This window comes from Gadus morhua, chromosome 10 (assembly GCF_902167405.1).
Source record: "Gadus morhua chromosome 10, gadMor3.0, whole genome shotgun sequence".
NCBI classification, from domain to species: Eukaryota; Metazoa; Chordata; class Actinopteri; order Gadiformes; family Gadidae; genus Gadus; species Gadus morhua.
In genome coordinates, this window is record NC_044057.1 from 18,430,459 (window position 1) to 18,449,098 (window position 18,640).

The window sequence follows — 18,640 nt, forward strand, 5'->3', positions numbered from 1 at the left end:
CTAAGTCTCTGAGTCCCCATCAAAATCCTCCTCCACAAATATAAGCTACGGTGCGGCGCATACCTCTTAAAGTGTAATTCCAGCGAAAATGGAACCCAGGGTCTTTGTTTTGCCATGAAACCCCATCAAATAAGCCCTCCATATACCTTTTTCATTGAAAATCGAGTATTAGAGTTTGCCCGGCGCAATGTTTGGCGTCCATGCTATCGGCTTGGGGCATTGAGTTTCACTTCCAAATCGTCATTTTTGAACCGCTAATATTGTTAAAAATAGCACCAAACCTCTGCAGTAGCATGACAACTTAGTTTGCAAACCCGGAGTTTAAATAAAAAGACGGTTTAACAACCATTACCGCTAGGTCAATGTTTACAGGAAGTCCACACAAGTCAAAGGTGCCGGAGTTCAGTTCAAGGAGGAAAGTTTTGGAATTTATAATTTATGTAATTTAAATTAATAAATAATGTATAGCAAGGGTTGACACGTAAATTAAAGCCTTGCATATGTAAGTTACAGTTACAAAATATTTGTTCGCTACAATCAAGCATGGCACGTTGTTGACAGAAAACGCACTGCACATGTGATAAGCGCATAGAGTGAAGGACAGCTCAAGCACCGGAGAAGGCGACCCATCTACAGTTTGAAGTCAAGAGAGAGAGATGGTTCGTGTTTGTGATTTCCCCGGCTGCGGAAAACAATTGAAAAGTTACACCCCAGAAACTTTCCATAGACTTCATCATTGAAGAAGAATGCTGCTATTCCACTAGTGCAGCGAGTGGCTACGAATAGACTTGAGATAAAGTGGTTTGCTCATTTGTCGTGTTAGGGTGCACTCACACTAGGCCACCTGGCCGTGGCCGTGGCCGTTTTCACACCTAACCGTGCTCGAATCTGCCAGTGTGAGTGTGGCCAGTCTGGCCTGGCCAGGCCAACTTGGCCACTTGGGAGAGGTGTGCTGCTACGGTACGGGCCGCCACGTAAAGATGCTAATGAGCCGACACGCGCACATGCACATCTACGCAACCCGAGCTGGAGGACGTATAGTCAATGCGACGACCATGGACATAATAAAGGCGACGAGCCTCCTTTCCCATCAAACGGTAAACATATATCCAAATGAGCAACAGACTCAGCAAAGTGCGAACTGTGTTCTCTGTGTTGTTCTCAGATGGTGGGATACTACCAGATCCAGCATAGGTCTACAAAGTGGTGGAGGAGGCTGTTTTTTTATTTTCTCACGGTGGCGTGCTACAATGCCTTTGTGGCTGCCAGGTCTGCAGGAGGAGCCGACTGGAAATATAGGAGGGGGGGCTACAAAGACTGGCTGGAGGATCTGACCATGGAGCTGATCGTCCCCATTAACAAAAGAAGTGCTCCCCAGGTGCTCCCCTCCAGCCCAATTGGAGCTTCTGCTGAGCATGACCTGGTCCAGCTAAACACCAAGAGGAAGACCTGCAGGGAGTGTTCTCTGAAGCACAGCGGCACCGACGTGCGTCCTGGGTCCACGCTGATGGGGTGCTGGCAGTGTGACCTTCCTCTGCACCGCGAGTGCTTCATGCATCACTTCGCCACGAGAGATGGTGTGTGTGTGTGTGTGTGTGTGTGTGTGTGTGTGTGTGTGTGTGTGTGTGTGTGTGTGTGTGTGTGTGTGTGTGTGTGTGTGTGTGTGTGTGTGTGTGTGTGTGTGTGTGTGTGTGTGTGTTCAAAAAGGAGGGATGTGAGCCATGGAGCTCAGAGACTGAGAATGTTCCCAGTTCCGTCTCAGGACTTTCCCCACTTCTTTCCCACCTCTATCATACCAAGGTGCCTTGTTCTGTGTGTTGGCATGTTTTAAAATGTTATTTGTTATTTGTGATATGTTATTTGATGATATAAAGTATTTTTCCTTACCAATCTGATTTTGAGATTCTTTATAAAAAAGTGTTGGTATGTTAGTGCTAAAGGAGCATGTTTTAATACAACCTGTGAGTCTTACCTTTAAAATGCAATTTATTTCATGTTTCTATGTGCTACAGAGGCTTAGATATTAAGGTTTTCATAGACGTTGACAATTCTTAGTATTTTTCAGAAAACCCTCAGGAGATAAGGACATTTATATCTAATATAAATAGGTTTTTATAGGCGTTTTTGGCAGGCGTTTTAGGAGTAAGGGATTACAAAATGAGACAATGTGAACCAGAAAACATGGTTTATACATTATACTGTACAAGTTAGTGTGTTTTCCATAAATAAGTTAATCATCCATTGGTCAAATGTGATTTTATTCTTACATGTCATAGAAATTAAAAAAAATATATAAGACTTATTTTCATGTAACTGTAGTTACTATCTAACTATATTTTTCTTTGTGAAAGAATACATTTATGTTGTACAACACTGTCTTTAAATATTATTGCAATTGCATGAGAATTTGTATGAGTCTGGACTATAAAACCTGTTTTGCATATACAGGTCAGGTCTTTTGCCTGGATGTGAAAGAGTTCCAGCCTCGGTGTACAACGACGGTTGATGAATGGATAAATTGATGGCGAGCTTCCCAGTCCAATTGTGATCCTCTATCATAATTCCAGTGTATTGTGTCAGTCTCCCTGATCGACACCCATGAACGCCTTCCCTGAGCACATTCCCTGACTTGACTATTCCCCTGACAAATTGACTCAGACACTGATTGAAGTTGCGAAGCAACAAAACAATACTCAAACGAGATATTTTATTTTATTTGTGTTTTTTGGGCCCATAGGTTGCAATTGTGTATTATGTGCACAATGTTGAGTTTCAAATTAAAAATGCACATTTAACTACAACAACCTGTGTGCATTGGTTATTGCTTTATTCCCAGCTCCTCGGAACCTGGAGGTCCAGACGTGTACATACCTTGAAGTGGGTTACACTGGCATGTTACAATTTCCTTGACAAAAAAAAAATCTAAAATAGGATTAAACAACGTCCCTGCAATAATAGGCCTACTTTAAACAAAAAAAAAACAGTCTCGAATCTGAAATGCTATTAAGTAACTCCTGATTGAAAATGTTTTGCTATTACTGTTTCAGATGATTATTATAATAATTAATGGAGTTATACTTTAATGTCAAGGGGTCATGGACCCTTTTCTTTCTGTATTTTAAAGAAACTTTGAAAAATGTCGCCCTGATTACAGGCAGATATTCCAAGACACACTTTTAAGTCCATTTCATTTGCTGGTATTTGAGTTGTATGCTGCCAGCAGTTTCTGTGGTGTGGACAGTGTTGGGGTAGTTAGTAATTAATTACTCAAAAAAAGTCATTAGTTACTTATTACTAGTTACTTCGGTAGTTACTTCTGTAAATAAAACTGACCCATGCTGTTACATTAATTGGTCAAAAGGCTGAATGAACCTGATCTATTTCGCAAGCACATCGTAAGTGTGTCTTCCTCTCACCCTTCTCAAGTTTTAAAGTAATGCTGTCTATCCAGTGCACCATTATTCCTAGTGACTTTTGTTGTTGGCGGACCAAATGCTCGAAAATACTCGAAAATTATTTTGAGCTTTGATTCCACACTTTTTCAGGTAATGGGAAAATGTTTTCCTGTCGGATGTTGGCTTGCGAGTGGGGTTTTTTATCTAGTATTTTTCTAAATCTGGGCGATTCAATAGTCGAAAGGGGAAGCATGTCTTCTACAATGGTCTTTCTGTGTCAACTTCTGCGCTCCAACACTTGAACACTCCTTCGCACATGCGTCAAATCGATCGCTATGACAACGTTCCGAGGCAACCAGGCGCTGCAGTCACACAGGCAGCACACATGCAGGCACCACAACAGATCAGAACTTTACACGCAGGGAAAAACGGCTTGGGTAACGCAGGAAAGCGCGTTACTATAGTCTAGTAAAGTAGTGTAGTTACCGATATTTTAAATGTAATGCGTTACTTTACTTTATTACCCAAAAAAGGAATATCGACGATATTCCTTTTTTGGCGTTACAGTAACGATATTATATCGTTACTGTAACGCATTACCCCCAACACTGGGTGTGGAGGTACGTTGTTTCGATTTACAGGAGTCCACACAATGCATGTTGTTGAGCATGATCCACTACAGTCAAGAGCCACTCCAGTTTGCTACCCATCCCTATGCTACTGGAAATTCCTACACAAAGCCATTCTTGACATTCATAGGCCAGACTCCTTTGACAGCTTTCTTTTGTTATTGCTCATGAGAAGAAATAGTATCGGTCACATAACACAGGCTATATTCCAAACTGATTATTCAGTTCATGTGTGGTTAGTTTTTTCTTTCTCCACAAGTCAAGTCATCGTTTGAATGGTGGGATATTGTCTACATCCCAATAATTGTTTGCAATGCACCTCCAAGGGAATGATAAACCACCTATGTGTTACGTAAATTTGTCTAAACATTTTTTCCTTATCGTTTAAAAAGATATTTAGACAATTTAAATGCAATTGACAAACAGTAATTGCCTAAAATAATATAACACTAACATTAGCAAGTTATACAATATTAACAACCAATTTTTCTCAGGCATAAAATAATCAAAAAAAATCCTACCATCTCTACCTAAAGACTTATACATTTGAAGGTATTCAAATTTGTAATTCATGCAAGGCACCGTTTGCTTATCATTCTCACAAAGCATTGTTTGTTGGTACAAGATGTCGGTTTTATTTTTATTTGAATTGCAGAAAAAATAGGATTAAGATCTTTGTGGCATTCAAACATCAACAGAGATCTGGAGCCTTTGAGTGCGATGTTGAGTGCGAGGCAAGATTTTCACATAGGTTCCCGTTTCAAAAAATGTACGTGAACTATAATAGTCTTCCAACTTTATATGCTTTGTAGAGAGCCTTTGAGCACTTTCCCATTTGCATTCGGGATGAAGGTTTAAACAGAAGCTGTTGCCTCTATAGTAGGCCTACATGTATAATTTCTTATGAAGGACTTGTACCAAAACTCACGTAATATTATCATAACTATGTACTTTATAAAGATCTGCTAAAAAACATATTTTCTTGATTATTAACTTGTTGTGATAGCCAATCTGGGGCTATATTTCCAATTTTGTGAACTGGTATATGAGTTGGATGTGTAAAAGTACAACCAAAGCTAATGATGTTTCTTTCTTTAGACGTAAGAAGTAACACCATCTCAGATAAAACAATTTATTTGCAATAAATACCAGAATAAACAATAAGACAAAGTATACACAATAGAGGCAGAAAAAGCATAAGCAAACCATTTTCAAATACATTTAATTTACATTGATATCAACCATTACAATCAATCAATAAATAATGTGAACAATAATCTGACACAAATGCTTTGGTAGTTATGATAATGTAACATAAGGCAGGTTTGCTGTGGTAAGCATGTGTCCCTTCTGATATGATTCTATTGGTAGGGCCATGTCAAGCAGATAAAACACAACACAAAAAGCCCCAATTGCTTCACTCCATTGATAAATTAAATATGTTTCACGTTAAAATCACATAGTGAATTACCCTTTTACAGTAAGGATTACAATGAGATGAGGAAATTGTTCAGATGTGGCTCGGCTGTCTGCATAGCAAAAAAAAAAAAAGGAAATCATCCCTGAGGTGAGTTGATGGGTAGAGGTATAGAAAACAGCCAGCGAGTACTTCTCGAGATATTCTCTGCTAAAGACAGTATGGTTCTGTGCAGTTATTCACAGCATTTGACTTTTCACTCTCTCAAAGATCTGTTGGACCCTCACAGCAGGGACACAGCCCTCCCTAACGATGCCAATGGTACCTGTGGGGAAGAATCAAATAAAGACAGTGATGTTTTAATGCGATGCAGTATCTTCACTGGATATGTTTGCTCATAGATGGTATTTGTCGTACCTTCATCTATCTTCAGGCAGTTGACCACTGTGGAGGCCACAACTTCTTTAGAGTCCCCGTCACACAAAACCCCTTGGATCTTGTGTCCTAATCGGCTGCAAACAAACGGAACAACAATTGAATGAATAACAATGAAAAGCTGTAATGATTCGAGAACAATGGCGTCGACGTGTGAGGGGCGCCACTCACCTGAGGACCATGGAGTGATGCGTGCTGTCTGGCTCTCCGCTTGGATTTGCTGACGTGATGGCAAGAGGTCCGGTGAGATTGCACAGATGTGCGGTGACGGTGTGGTCAGGGACTCGGATCATGATGCTGTCCTTGGTTCCCACGCGGTCATATGCCGCCCCGACACCTACACAGGACCAATGAGAAGGGAGGTTCTTGAACCGTTATTCAAATCCTCCCTCCCCCCTTCCAATCCTATCAGCAGCCCAGACCTACCCAGTCTGTAGAGCCAGTCGCCTTTGCTCACGATGCAGCTGATGCCTCCGGGATAGACGTTCTTCATGAACTCCCACAGCAGAGGGCTGAAGGGTGGCTTGGCTGCCGAAAGCTGTTCCACGCTGGAGATGCAAATGCAGATGGGCTTTTCTGCGGGTCTATCCTGAAACAAGGACACAGAGCACAAGTTTAGCACGTTCACCTAGCCTTCCTAAAAATGATCTTTGCTCAAAGTAGGGATTTTGCATACTTTGATGTTGTAGATCTTCTCGATGGCCTGTGGATTCTTACAGGAGGCAGCCAGGGCATAGACTGTGTCGGTGGGAATACCACAGACTCCACCTTCGTCCAGGAGTTTGGTTATCCTCAAGAGGCCACTGGTGAGCCGGGATTCAGCCACAGGGCAAGGGGACTGAGGTTTCTCCTCCTGTTTTTTCTGATCCTAAAATCATTGGAAATTTGTGGTCAATCTAATGTAATTCGTAGACTGGCATAGAACAGAATATGAAATTATGTTTACACACCTTGAGAAGGGCTTGACCCATTGGGAGAATTCTCTGTGTGAAGATGCAATTCACCAATGATGCAAGTGCTCCATATATACAGATGATGGAAAATATGGCAAGCATGGCAACTGAAATAGAAACAGCAAGAATGTGAAACTTTCAAAAATGGGTTCTTATAATATTAGACTTCAACAAGAAGGGGGGGAGTTGCTTACTTTCTAGTTCGTATGGAAGTTTCTGCAGAGTAGAGAGCAGAAAACACACCAGTACCACCTCCATGATTGTTGTTAAAAACAGCAAAACCAAGTTCCTATATGAGGCTGACAAAAAGAAAAGGATTTCACCAGTTTATCAAAATACTGATTACCTATCTTTATCTTTTAAATAAGTTTTGTATTTGAACTTACCGATAAGCATAAGAAATCCATTGATTACCAGGAATGCAATAGCACCTGCTGTGAACCCAGGGGCTTCCATAGGAGACAACTGGATCAGAACACCTGTATTATAAATATGAGTCACTTCAGATCAAGCCAGTCACATTTAGAATACAAGCAACAAATAAAGAAACCCCAAATACAAATAAATTAATAGCCTACCTGCAAATCTAAACCAGGTCCAAGTTGCCCACACCACGACATAGAAGAAAGGGATGACAGACCCAAAGCGTCTTCCGCCACGGACCTGCACCTGGCTCACGTATCCCTGGATAACGGCTCCGGATATCAACACCCAAGGCACAGTCAGGTGCAGGAAGCTCGAGTTTGTGCTGGTCGATTTGGCATGCAGCGCAGAGAGAGCCGCCACTCCGTTAGAGATGTAGAAAAGTGCATCTGCGATCTGGTCGTTTTGAGGAGACTCGCCTGGGTCTCTGCGGTCGGATCGGCCGCAGCTCAGGATCCTTTTGAGCTGGTCCGTGGAGACGAGCTGGGGTCCTACGGGGATCAGGGACTTCTCTGCGATGGTGTTGATGAGGCGTGAGAAGGTGCCGTAGAGGGAGGCCGCGGTGAACAGGGAACAGGCCACACCGAAGAAGACGTAGTACCCCTGCAGGGGTATCTGAGGGACGCTGGAGATTGTGAGCAGGAGGAAGAGCAAGTTGTGGGACAGCTCCAGGCAATCTGTGTTCAGGCTTCCCACGCAGAGCACCAAGGCTGCAGCCACAAAGAACCAGTCCCCCACCATTGCTTCCCGTCCTGAGGACACATCATTAGCATCCTCAATTAGCACCGAAGCTACAAATTCCTCCCAGGCCTTGATAAGCCAATAGGTCGCATGGAGGCCAAATTTGGTAGTGTGGTAGCAGTCTTGGCGGAGGTGGGCGTAGTAGGTGGCGAAAAGCTGGGCAGCGGAGATTATCGACACCCATGCAACTCCTAATGCAAAGGATGTCACGTAGCCGAAGCAGTAGAAAGCGAATATGAATGAAGAGACAGTGTCGCAGAATGAACCCAATGCCATTGGCTCGGCATACTTTGTGTTCTTCTTCTTTTCCTGGCCGATGCTCTGTGCACTGGCTGAGTTGGGTGTTCCAAGAAGAAGGACATTGAATAGGGGGGTCCCAAAGCCCTTCAGGGCTAGGCGCTGGGTCAGCCCTTTGACCAGAAGTGCAGCAGAGCCATAGATGGCAAAGATCAAAATGAGAAGCTCCAAGATCCCAGCAACCACTAGGGCCCAAGAGTTGGCCACCAGTGCCGCTGCTTCAAAGATTAATGTGAGTGTGATTGCTCCAAACACAAAGGGCATGATGTAGTTCACTGTGGCAGAGCAAAATGCAAGGAGAAACGAAAGGAGGATATATGGCACCAGGCCAGAAATAGCTGCTGATTCCAGGGATGGCAGAACTGAGGTTGTATTTAGGAGAGACAGGTTGCTCGTCAGGTTGGTAGACATATTGTTCATCGTATCATGTTGAGCTTGCATTGTTGTTGTGACAGCTCCAGTTGCGACACCATAGTATATTCTGGTAGCTCCATAACTACCCCAGAGAGCAGCATAGCCAATAAAAGCAGTTCCACTCAAATGGTCATATTTGCGAAAGGAAAGCAACCCAGCGACCAATTGGCAAATTCCACCGATCAGAATAAGGTGTACACCTACAAAATCGATGGAAGAGAACAACAATTGTTAGAATTGGAATATAGGTGGAATTAGATATTCTACATTTAGATATAAAGATAAGTTGCATGATTGTTGCTCAATATCTCTTTGTTGGTACAAAGGACAAGTAAAAGACCAATGGGTGGGACGATTTACCTGCAAGTATGTTCTCGACCCCTACTGGTGAGATTCCGGTCCGCGCTGTATTGAAGTTTTGCAGAAGTACAAGAAATGCACTGATGCCATTGGCCAACATGCCTAGAACCCCTGGCTCACCATAAAAACTGGCTGGAAAACCGTTTGTTTTCGCCATGTCGAGTTTCTGTTGACAGCCTTTTGGGTTTAAACAGAAACAATAATCACACTCATGAAACATAAATGAATTAATTGTTTATTGGCCAACGTATTATGATTCATATATATGAAGTAACCTTGCTACCTGATTTTAGATATAATCATGTTTCATGTAATTTTACTTGGGTAAGTGGGGAGAAGGATCCCTCTCCATACCACATTATTGTTACTTCTATGTTATCTTAAGCATTCACAAACGCACAGTTTCTCTCCTCCTCTACACAAGAAGTGGGCCGGCACTAGTAAGGCACTATTTTCATCTAAGAGCAGGGCGGGCCAAAGATCAGCAGGTGGCTATTTTGACTCTGACTAACTCTGCTTACTTGAAGGGAAGCAGCTGTCTGCATTTAGCATTTATTCAAAAACTCACAGGGAAGGCAGAGATGAATACCCACAGAAGTATTGTACTTATTTAATCTGTTAATAATTAGCTTTTACAAAATTCCTTTTACAAATAAATGAACAAATGGCAATCAATTTACAATTTTCATTGTTTTAATTCCCTGTATTATGTTTAACTTTATTGCCTGTTTTAATGATACACGCTAACCCTTAAGCACATTAGTGGGGTAGCTTTGGTTTAAACTGCTATGTTTAAAACTTTGTCGTAACCAGGGGTGTTTCTAGGTTTCTGAAACATCTGGGGCTTAGCCCAGAGAGAAAAGAAAAATGTGTACATAGCGCGAAGCAATTTGTTTTGAATGCTTTATTGTGCATACACAATAGCATTTTTTTATAATACTTTACCTAAATAAACAAAACACGCAGTTTATTAGCTTTAAATAGCTACCTGACTGATGTGCTGCTTATCCCCAAACATTTAAATTTCCATTCAAGTTATTTCAGAGGAAAATGAATATAAGTGGGACAAACCTTACATATATATATATATATATATATATATATGGATCTGACTGGGGATAGGATAGGTTAATTCACTTGAGGTTGTAGTCTGGTTAAGTTTTTAAACTGTTTTTTCTCTTGCCAGAAGGACTATCTAGAAGGACTAGGTTACTTTACTTGGAGATGCTAATGGAATCCCCATGTTTCTTTCTAAATAACTAACTATCATTATTGACTAGAATCATTTCATCACTTCTAGATTGAATTGAATTAATGCCTTCCATAATATCCGGGGCTTTAGCCCCAAATAAAACAGTCTAGTGACGCCACGTGTCTTAACACACATTACCTAATGTGATATAGGTACACAAAATATAGAAAGTGTCCTACCTGGTGAGATGAGAATATGCCCAGGTAGCTGAAGTGATGCTTTTGAGGTTGAGGAGGAAACTCGTCATAAATAGGCTTTCCTGTGTCTGGGAGGGGTTACAGAGAAATACCTGAGAACCACCCAGTGATGGTGCTCCATTACACCTGGACAATGGACTCCTCCTCCTCCACCCCTCCTGACGATCAGAATGTTGACGGTGTTGATGATGATGACGATGATGAGCTTTCACGAAACTCCTAATACTTCTTCTGGGGAAGTTTTATGACGACCAAAAAATATATCTTGTGTTTCCTTCATGACCAATGATGGAAACTGGGCTGGGCCAAGCCCTATAAAAGTAAGGATGTCTGTCACCTAGAAGACATTGAGATCCCTCAGAACATCTTCATTGAGGAGAACTGCTCCAACTCAGAGGCAAAGAAAACTCTCATCCAAAAGAGAGAGAAACAAAATAAACCAAGAAAATCAACTTTGTAAAGAAAGAACCAGTCTGCGACATGATGATGTCCAAACTACAGGTAAAGATGAAACAACTTTATCATTAATGTAGGGACCTCCTGTTTGGGCTTGAATTTTTTAATCATATTTGGGAAACTGTGCTGAAAAGTTTTACTCCTCTTAGTTGACGCTCGCTATAGAGTCTTTGTGCATGTCTTGAAAGGCCATCTATGTTATCAAATGTTTCAATGTGTAGAGTACATCTAAAATAATCCCCTGTGCTTGGTTATAAGAGGTTATGGGGGAACATCATAACTTTGTTTGTGTGCCTATGTTGCATTTCATAAACATGGCACAGCCATTAAATCAGTTTATTTAATAATTTGTGTGTCTGACCTGTTTAGATTGACTTATAATTACATAAAAAGAATAACAATGATACGATTAGCCAGTAACAGATTTGAGGGAAATACACAGACTTTTGAACCATCTTTATTTTCCACAGAAAACCACGTCAGTGGGCGCTATGAGGCTCATGCATCGATCAGCATCAGAAGGTAAAGAAAATTCCATCGGTGCATCTCTTCATTTTCAAGTTAACCATTGTTGGACTGTTTATTCATTCACACTGATACTGATGAAGCAAACCTGAAAGTAGGGCTTATCTTATTATACGATTCCGTGTCTTATTTCAACTGATTAGAGACATGACGTTGTCATGAACACATTTGCGTTGATAAATCCCCTCTCACCCGGGAGTGCTCTCTCTGCTCCACTCTCTCGTTGGATGCACCTGCACAACTCTCCTTTTATCGCTCATCTCTTATCAATTTTGAATTCTTGGCTTCCCACCAGGTCTCCCGGCGTTGGCCCAGCAGGCGGCCGTGGAGCGCCCGGCCCCCGAGGAGACGGTGACCGCCAGCTTCGGGAGGTTCATCAGCGGACTGAAGGCCCGACACCTCACCCCGACCGTGCTCCGCCGCAGCAAGCGGATGATGCTGGACAGCCTGGGGGTGGGTCTGCTCGGCAGCACCACCGACGTGTTCCAGCTGGCGCTGCGGCACTGCCAGGTGAGGTCTTCTGACAACGGGCCACCGCACCGTCGTGATGAGAGGCATGACCTTAGGGAACAAGGGTTGAATGTTTTCATCAGCTGTTTCATGTGTGAACGCATGAAACTGGCTGCGTTTCTTTGTGGTGACCTTAAAGACAGACTCCGCTCCACACTGACAGACAATGGCCGTTGAAAGGAGGGCTCGGTTAGGGTTAGCCGTTTGCATCTGACAATGAACACACGTCGGGTTTCATTGTATTCGTCCATCGTGAATAACAATCAGTCATCCGTACTCTGTACTGCAGGAAATGTATGCAACTGATGACATTAGCTCTGTCTACGGCCGCAGTGGGACCAAACTGTCCCCAACACTCGCGGCCTTCGTCAACGGAGTGGCAGTAAGTATTGCAAACGAGAAACATGTAAAAAGATGTGATATGTCAAAAGTATTTGAGACCGATGGAAAGTATATATCTGAGTATCATAAGTCATATATTTACAGTTTTTCACAGTTGCCTTGGTACATTTCTCAGATCAGAATTGAAATTTGCAAAACAGTAAGTGCATTTCTCAAAACAATTCGTACAAATAGCAAAACACCATGGATTTCATGCAAAAGCAAGTCTCTTGCTCAAAATCCTTAGTTTGTTTCTCAAAAGTAAATATCTGTGTCAATGAACATGTCAGTGCCATCAAAATGACAATTCCTTGTGTCATTGTGTACGGATAAGACAGTCAAATTGCTTAGTCATGTTGTCAATATAACAGTGTACTCTGGAGGGATGTTCTGATGTAAACCATGGCTAAAGTTTTGAAGACAATTATTGTAAATTGTAAGTTACTCGTGTATGTGGGAGATTGATTGCAAGAAACTGGACAAGATTCACATTTACGCTTTGACTGTTTGTACTGTAATTTGTTGACAGACCATGTCATTGCTAGAAATGTGAACATAGGAAAATCTCCTTGGGGTAAACTGTACATGCATTGCTGTAGGAATTACAGTGCAGTCATCCTACACCTCCTGACATTCCTGTCTGTTGGGCCACAAATTCTCAGACAATGCAACATTGTGTTGTGCTCCAGATATATATATACTTGCCAGTTCATGGTTCAGGAGATGCACCTTTGAGCTATTCCAGTAAATTGGTTGATCGTTGGTTGATCTAACACTTCACACATTTCCCTTCTTTAGAGAAAGTCAAGATTCAACTGGTAGCAATTTACCAATTCAGGACAGATTTAGAAAAAAAGTCTAATGGAAATGTATAGAAATATGCTTGACATATTATGACAACGTGTTCAACCATTTTGCATGTAAAGACTTATGCAATGAACTAATGCCTAAATGTTGTGGGGGTGAGACTAGTCAATAGAGACCCATTACAATACATTTTGATCAACATGATATAAGCAATTGATAATGTAGGAAAGAGCAGAGAATTGTACATAATCATTTGCATGAATGTACCAAAGCATTTGCAACTTGTTCAAAGAAATGAGAAACTGCTTCTTTGATGTGCACAAACGACACAATAATGTGAAGATTGAACAGGTAGTTTTGAGAATTTCAATTCTGATCTGAGAAATGTACCACAGAAACTGTAAATGCTTTATATGTACTTATTGCATATCCTTCCCTCTTTTTTGTTGTAGGTTCACTCCATGGACTTTGATGACACGTGGCACCCAGCCACCCACCCGTCAGGAGCGGTTCTTCCAGCCCTGCTGGCCGTCAGTGACATGATGCCCCAGAACAGGAAGCCCAGTGGCCTGGACCTACTGCTTGCCTTCAACGTTGGCATCGAGGTCCAAGGCCGATTGATGAGGTTCTCCAACGGCGCCAGCAACATCCCGAAAAAGTGAGTTGAGCACAGAAATTCCAGCGGAAGATGTTGAACACTGCAGATCTCACCTGCAGTGTTTCCTGTCTTGTTGTGCACCGCAATTCAGTAGGTCGAAGACACCTTTACGCCACTAGTTGCACACAGTTGAAATGTACTTGCTCATCTGCTCTCTCTCTCTCCCTCCCTCTCCAGGTTCCATCCTCCCAGTGTGGTTGGCCCTATGGGCGGTGCAGCAGCGTGTAGTAATCTCTTGTCTCTGGACCCGTCCCAGTGCAGCCACGCCTTGGCCATCGCTGCCTCTCTAGCTGGCGCCCCAATGGCTAACGCCGCCACTCAGTCCAAACCGCTCCACATCGGCAACGCTTCCCGCCTGGGTATGGAGGCCGCACTGTTGGCGTCCAGGGGTCTGGAAGCCAGTCCTTTAATCTTGGACTCTGTCCCCGGCGTGGCTGGCTTCAACGCCTTCTACGAAGACTACATGCCGCTGCCATTATATTTAGCCCCAGACGAGGGCCACAGCTTCTTGATAGAGGATCAGGACATTGCGTTCAAACGCTTCCCCGCCCACCTGGGCATGCACTGGGTGGTCGACGCGGCAGCCTCGGTCCACAAGCTCATCGTGGGGGTGGATTCCGGAAAAGTCTCTGCCTCCAAGGTGAAGGACATCCTGCTGAGGGTGCCCCGCTCCAAGTACATCAACCGGCCCTTCCCCGAGTGCGAGCACCAGGCGCGCCACTCCTTCCAGTTCAACGCCTGCAGCGCCCTCTTGGACGGGGAGGTGACGGTGCAGTCCTTCACCGCGGGCGCCATAACGCGGCCGGAGCTGGCGGCGCTGCTGAGCCTGGTCCGCGTGGAGCACCCTGAAGACAACCCCGCAAACTTTGACCTCATGTACGGCGAGGTCCAGGTGACGCTCGACGGCGGAGAGGTTCTCAGGGACCGGTGTGACACCTTCTACGGACACTGGCGTAATCCGCTGACCAATGAGAGCCTGAGGAAGAAGTTCCGGAGCAACGCGGGGGCGGTGCTGCCGCGGGAGAAGGTGGAGGGCCTGGTCGAGACGGTGGAAGCTCTGGATGAGCTGCCAGACTGCACACCTCTCCTCTTAAAGCTGCAGTGAACGCTTCCCTGAGTCATTCGACGAGATTCTATCATTTAATATTGTTTTCTTAAATTGGATTTGAAGACGGTGTCGGTGTTTGCATTTTACAATGATCTGTAATCATTACAGATATCAATCAGTTACTGTTATGTTTCAATGTGCAACACTTATCTTTGTAAATAGTATGCCTGTAGCTATATAGAAGTACCTCCTTCAGAGAGCTTGGTTTTATATTCACATCCAATGAAGAAATCATTTTATTTAGAATGGTATTCCATTCGCTGAAATTGATAAAAAAAATGATTGTTAATAAACTATGTCAATATAAACTTGATGCTTTGAAATGTCTACGTTTGTTGTCCAAATACATTCAATATGACAATGAAAGCCATGTATTAATGTTGACACTCTACACTATTCACAATTACTTTTTTCTAGTTTGTCTTCAACCACATTAATTAAATGTATTAATTAAAAAATATAGATAGATAGATAGATAGATAGATAGATAGATAGATAGATAGGTAGATAGGTAGATGGATGGATTTGAAAGTTGATTGATGAGTTTTTAAGACGGGTTGTAGAGCTGTCAAGCGATTAAAATATTTAATCGTGATTAATCGCATTAATGTCATAGTAAACTCTAATTAATCGCGATTAATCGCAAATTATTTTTCTATGCTAAATATCCCTTGATTTTTTTGTCCCATAATTCATCTCATTTTAATTCTCTTATCAACATGGTGAAGTGCATCGGCTTGCCTTGTGCAAATGATTTTTTACTGATAACAACATTGGCATATACACTGATCAAAACAGGACGATACAAAAAAAGAGCCTATAGTGCAATTAAACGACTGCTTTGAACAAATGTCATTTGAACATAGCAGTCAGGCTACTGCTTCTTTGTTTTGAGCCAAAAAAAAAAAAAAAAAAGTTTTTTTTTTTTTTTTTTTTATAAAGTAATTGCGTTAATCGCGCGTTAAAAATTTTAACGCCGTTAAATTTGGTTCGCGTTAACGCCGTTAATAACGCGTTTAACTGACAGCTCTAAAAAATAGTCATCATTCTTCCATCATCAGTTACCACAATCACTCTTTATAAACGTTTGTTTCACTCAGTGTATCTTGATTACAAAAAGCTCAGGGAAGTTTCATTGAGATCGCTCAATGAAACCCTAACCCTAACCCTATGTGAAACCCTAACCCTAACCCTAACCCTAACCCTAACCCTAACCCTAACCCTATTACTGGTTAAAATAAATATTTATCAGGACCAGGCCCCGAGGGGCAGTGCATACTTCCACAATCCACCAGTGCTCAGCGGCCAAGCCTGGTATTACAGCTGTTTAAGCGGGCTGTGGATGGGTCCCTCGATTCAAGGGGCCAAGAAATACATATCTCCGTTTTACTTGCACCATTGAGCAGTTTTCATAGGAATGAATGGGCGCCATTTTTTAATCCGCTACCCTTACTTTAATAGGTCCATGATGCGGACACAGGCAGGCAGGTCCATGGCGCGGACACAGGCAGTTGAAGAAGCAAACAAAGAGATTGGATATTTCATGTGCAGAGCAGACGAAACTACACTAATATACTATACTAGACTATACTAATCCAGAGGCATAAAGAGGGAATGACAATTCTTGTACTACTGCCCCTTTACAAGGCCCCAATGATGCCTTGGTTTTTAGCATTGTTACTCGGTCATCTTTCCTTTTACAGTTCCGTAATTAATAGGTATTTACCTGGTAAATAAGGGTAAAATAGTATATTATTGGGTAATTACCACTGGCAATAAGAAGTAAATACAGAGGAACTACAGCTGAAGTACTAAGAAAACCTCCACTTTTGCCCATCAACTCAACCAAGTACCGTGTTGTTGCTGCACTTTCTGTAACTTAGTTTTGTTTGAAATTATTTTATTAGCATAGCCCCTTGAGATGGACCATCTCGTTTTCGAGGGGGTCCTTAGCAAAATACCTCAAAAACATTACAAACACGTGTTTCAGTAAAGACTTCCATTCCGTCTTCATCTGTGTTTAATTTTCTCAAAAGGAAATGTCAGGAATAGGTTAGGTGCATTAGGTTCGGTGCATTTTAACAAAGGACACAGAAACAATAAATATTTGTAAATTACAAATGTCAAAGCAAAAATACTGAACTACTTTTTGGTAACAAACTGGACAAATAAACCAGAGGATACGTGATGCTTTGAAATGTTTCAAGATGAAAATCAAAAAGGTCAGAATTTTTTTTGATGATTTGTGAGGTGGCAGACAGGTGAAGCCATCCAAAGGCATGGACATGATCCCTATAACTAAATCGTAAACCTCTTAACCCTGATAACAATAGAGCAATTAGAAAACGCCAAAGCTGAGTCATGAGGTCAGTTCAGCCCATTGGGCTCGTCATCTTCATCGTTAAATTTGTTTTGCCGTCAGTGACCATGACTCAATTAACAAGAAACTAAATTTGCAAAGTCATATCTATCTTAACAATGAGTTACTGGAAGACCTGGAAGGAATGCAAAAAGTACACCCCTTCCATTCCATCTTCATCTGTGTTTCATTTTCTCAGAATGAAATGTCACGATTAGGTTAAGTTTCACATTGGTGATGTGAATCACAATATAACAATGGACAGTGAAACACTGCTGCACTTTCTGTAACTTAGTTTTGATTGAAATTATTTAATTAGGATAGCCCCTTGAGATCATGGACCGTCTCGTTTTCGAGGGGGTCCTAAACAAAATGCCTCAAAAGCATTACAAAAATACAAACAAGATAAACAGAACCGAACAAGAACAAAAGCAAACAACCAGACAAAGAAAACGAAAGACACAAATTACAGCATATACATAACAGGGAATAATTATCAGAACTGTAATGTCAGTGAAAACATGTGTTTCAGTAAAGAGAGAATGAGAAATCGGATAGAGTTGGAAAGGTTTTTAATTGCACGGTTTGTATGAAAATGAATTGACGCGGCATGTTTATACAGTCTGATAGATGAAATGGAGCAAGTATTTAATGGAAAAGTATTCCATTCAGAAGGTGCTTCAAACATATAAGCTTTTTTTAATGTGGACTTGATGAGTTTGAAAATCCCACATTGGATCTATGTTCTCAAATAACACATGAAAGGAGGTATCAAAATGTGAGGTGGTATAAAGGCTGTTGTGGGAACATATTACTGGAAGTACAACTTCATTTACAGTAAGACACAGATTTAGGAGAACCACCTGATCCCAGGGGTTCATTCCCAGTTTTGACCGACATGCTGGCTCATACTCTTAAATTACTCCAGAATAAATTATGCTTAAAAAATCTAAATAAAATTAGTTGATTACAAATGTCAAAGAAAACTTCTTTTTGGAAACAAACTAGACAAATAAACCAGAGGATATATGATGCTCGGAAATGTTCCAAGATGAAAATCAAAAAGGTCAGAAATAAATGTGCCACCCAAAGGCATGGAAATGATCCCTAAAACTAAATCGTAAGCCTCTTAGCCTCTTACCAATACAGCAATGACAGTAAAACATTGCAGAAATTTACACATGACAGGCTTTCTAGTTCTCCCTGCCTCAAAATGTCCGCTATCCGCCAATTCTTAAAAGAATGTGACACATCTGAGGGGACACAAAAATACACTATTATTAATTAAAGTTATAAAATCAATTGCTATGTCATATCCATCTT

The 18,640-nt window shown here is 41.8% G+C and overlaps 3 protein-coding genes across 3 annotated transcripts in view; 2 read left to right on the forward strand and 1 right to left on the reverse strand.

Annotated features, from left to right (window-relative positions):
- The window catches only part of LOC115551962 (probable alpha-ketoglutarate-dependent hypophosphite dioxygenase), a 53,556-nt gene that overhangs the window by 19,449 nt on the left and 15,467 nt on the right, over nucleotides 1-18,640 (forward strand). The window lies entirely within an intron of this gene.
- On the reverse strand, nucleotides 5,236-8,929 carry LOC115551959 (uncharacterized). Its single transcript, XM_030367599.1, has 9 exons — nucleotides 7,408-8,929; nucleotides 7,216-7,308; nucleotides 7,024-7,128; nucleotides 6,827-6,936; nucleotides 6,553-6,744; nucleotides 6,303-6,465; nucleotides 6,048-6,213; nucleotides 5,859-5,953; nucleotides 5,236-5,766 (listed from the first exon to the last, which is right to left on the reverse strand). The coding sequence occupies exons 1-9, from the start codon at nucleotides 8,729-8,731 to the stop codon at nucleotides 5,681-5,683; spliced, it is 2,334 nt and encodes a 777-aa protein (XP_030223459.1). The 5' UTR covers nucleotides 8,732-8,929; the 3' UTR covers nucleotides 5,236-5,680.
- On the forward strand, nucleotides 11,847-15,173 carry LOC115551965 (cis-aconitate decarboxylase-like). The gene is made up of 4 exons (XM_030367609.1): nucleotides 11,847-12,004; nucleotides 12,294-12,386; nucleotides 13,645-13,850; nucleotides 14,028-15,173. The coding sequence occupies exons 1-4, from the start codon at nucleotides 11,927-11,929 to the stop codon at nucleotides 14,953-14,955; spliced, it is 1,305 nt and encodes a 434-aa protein (XP_030223469.1). The 5' UTR covers nucleotides 11,847-11,926; the 3' UTR covers nucleotides 14,956-15,173.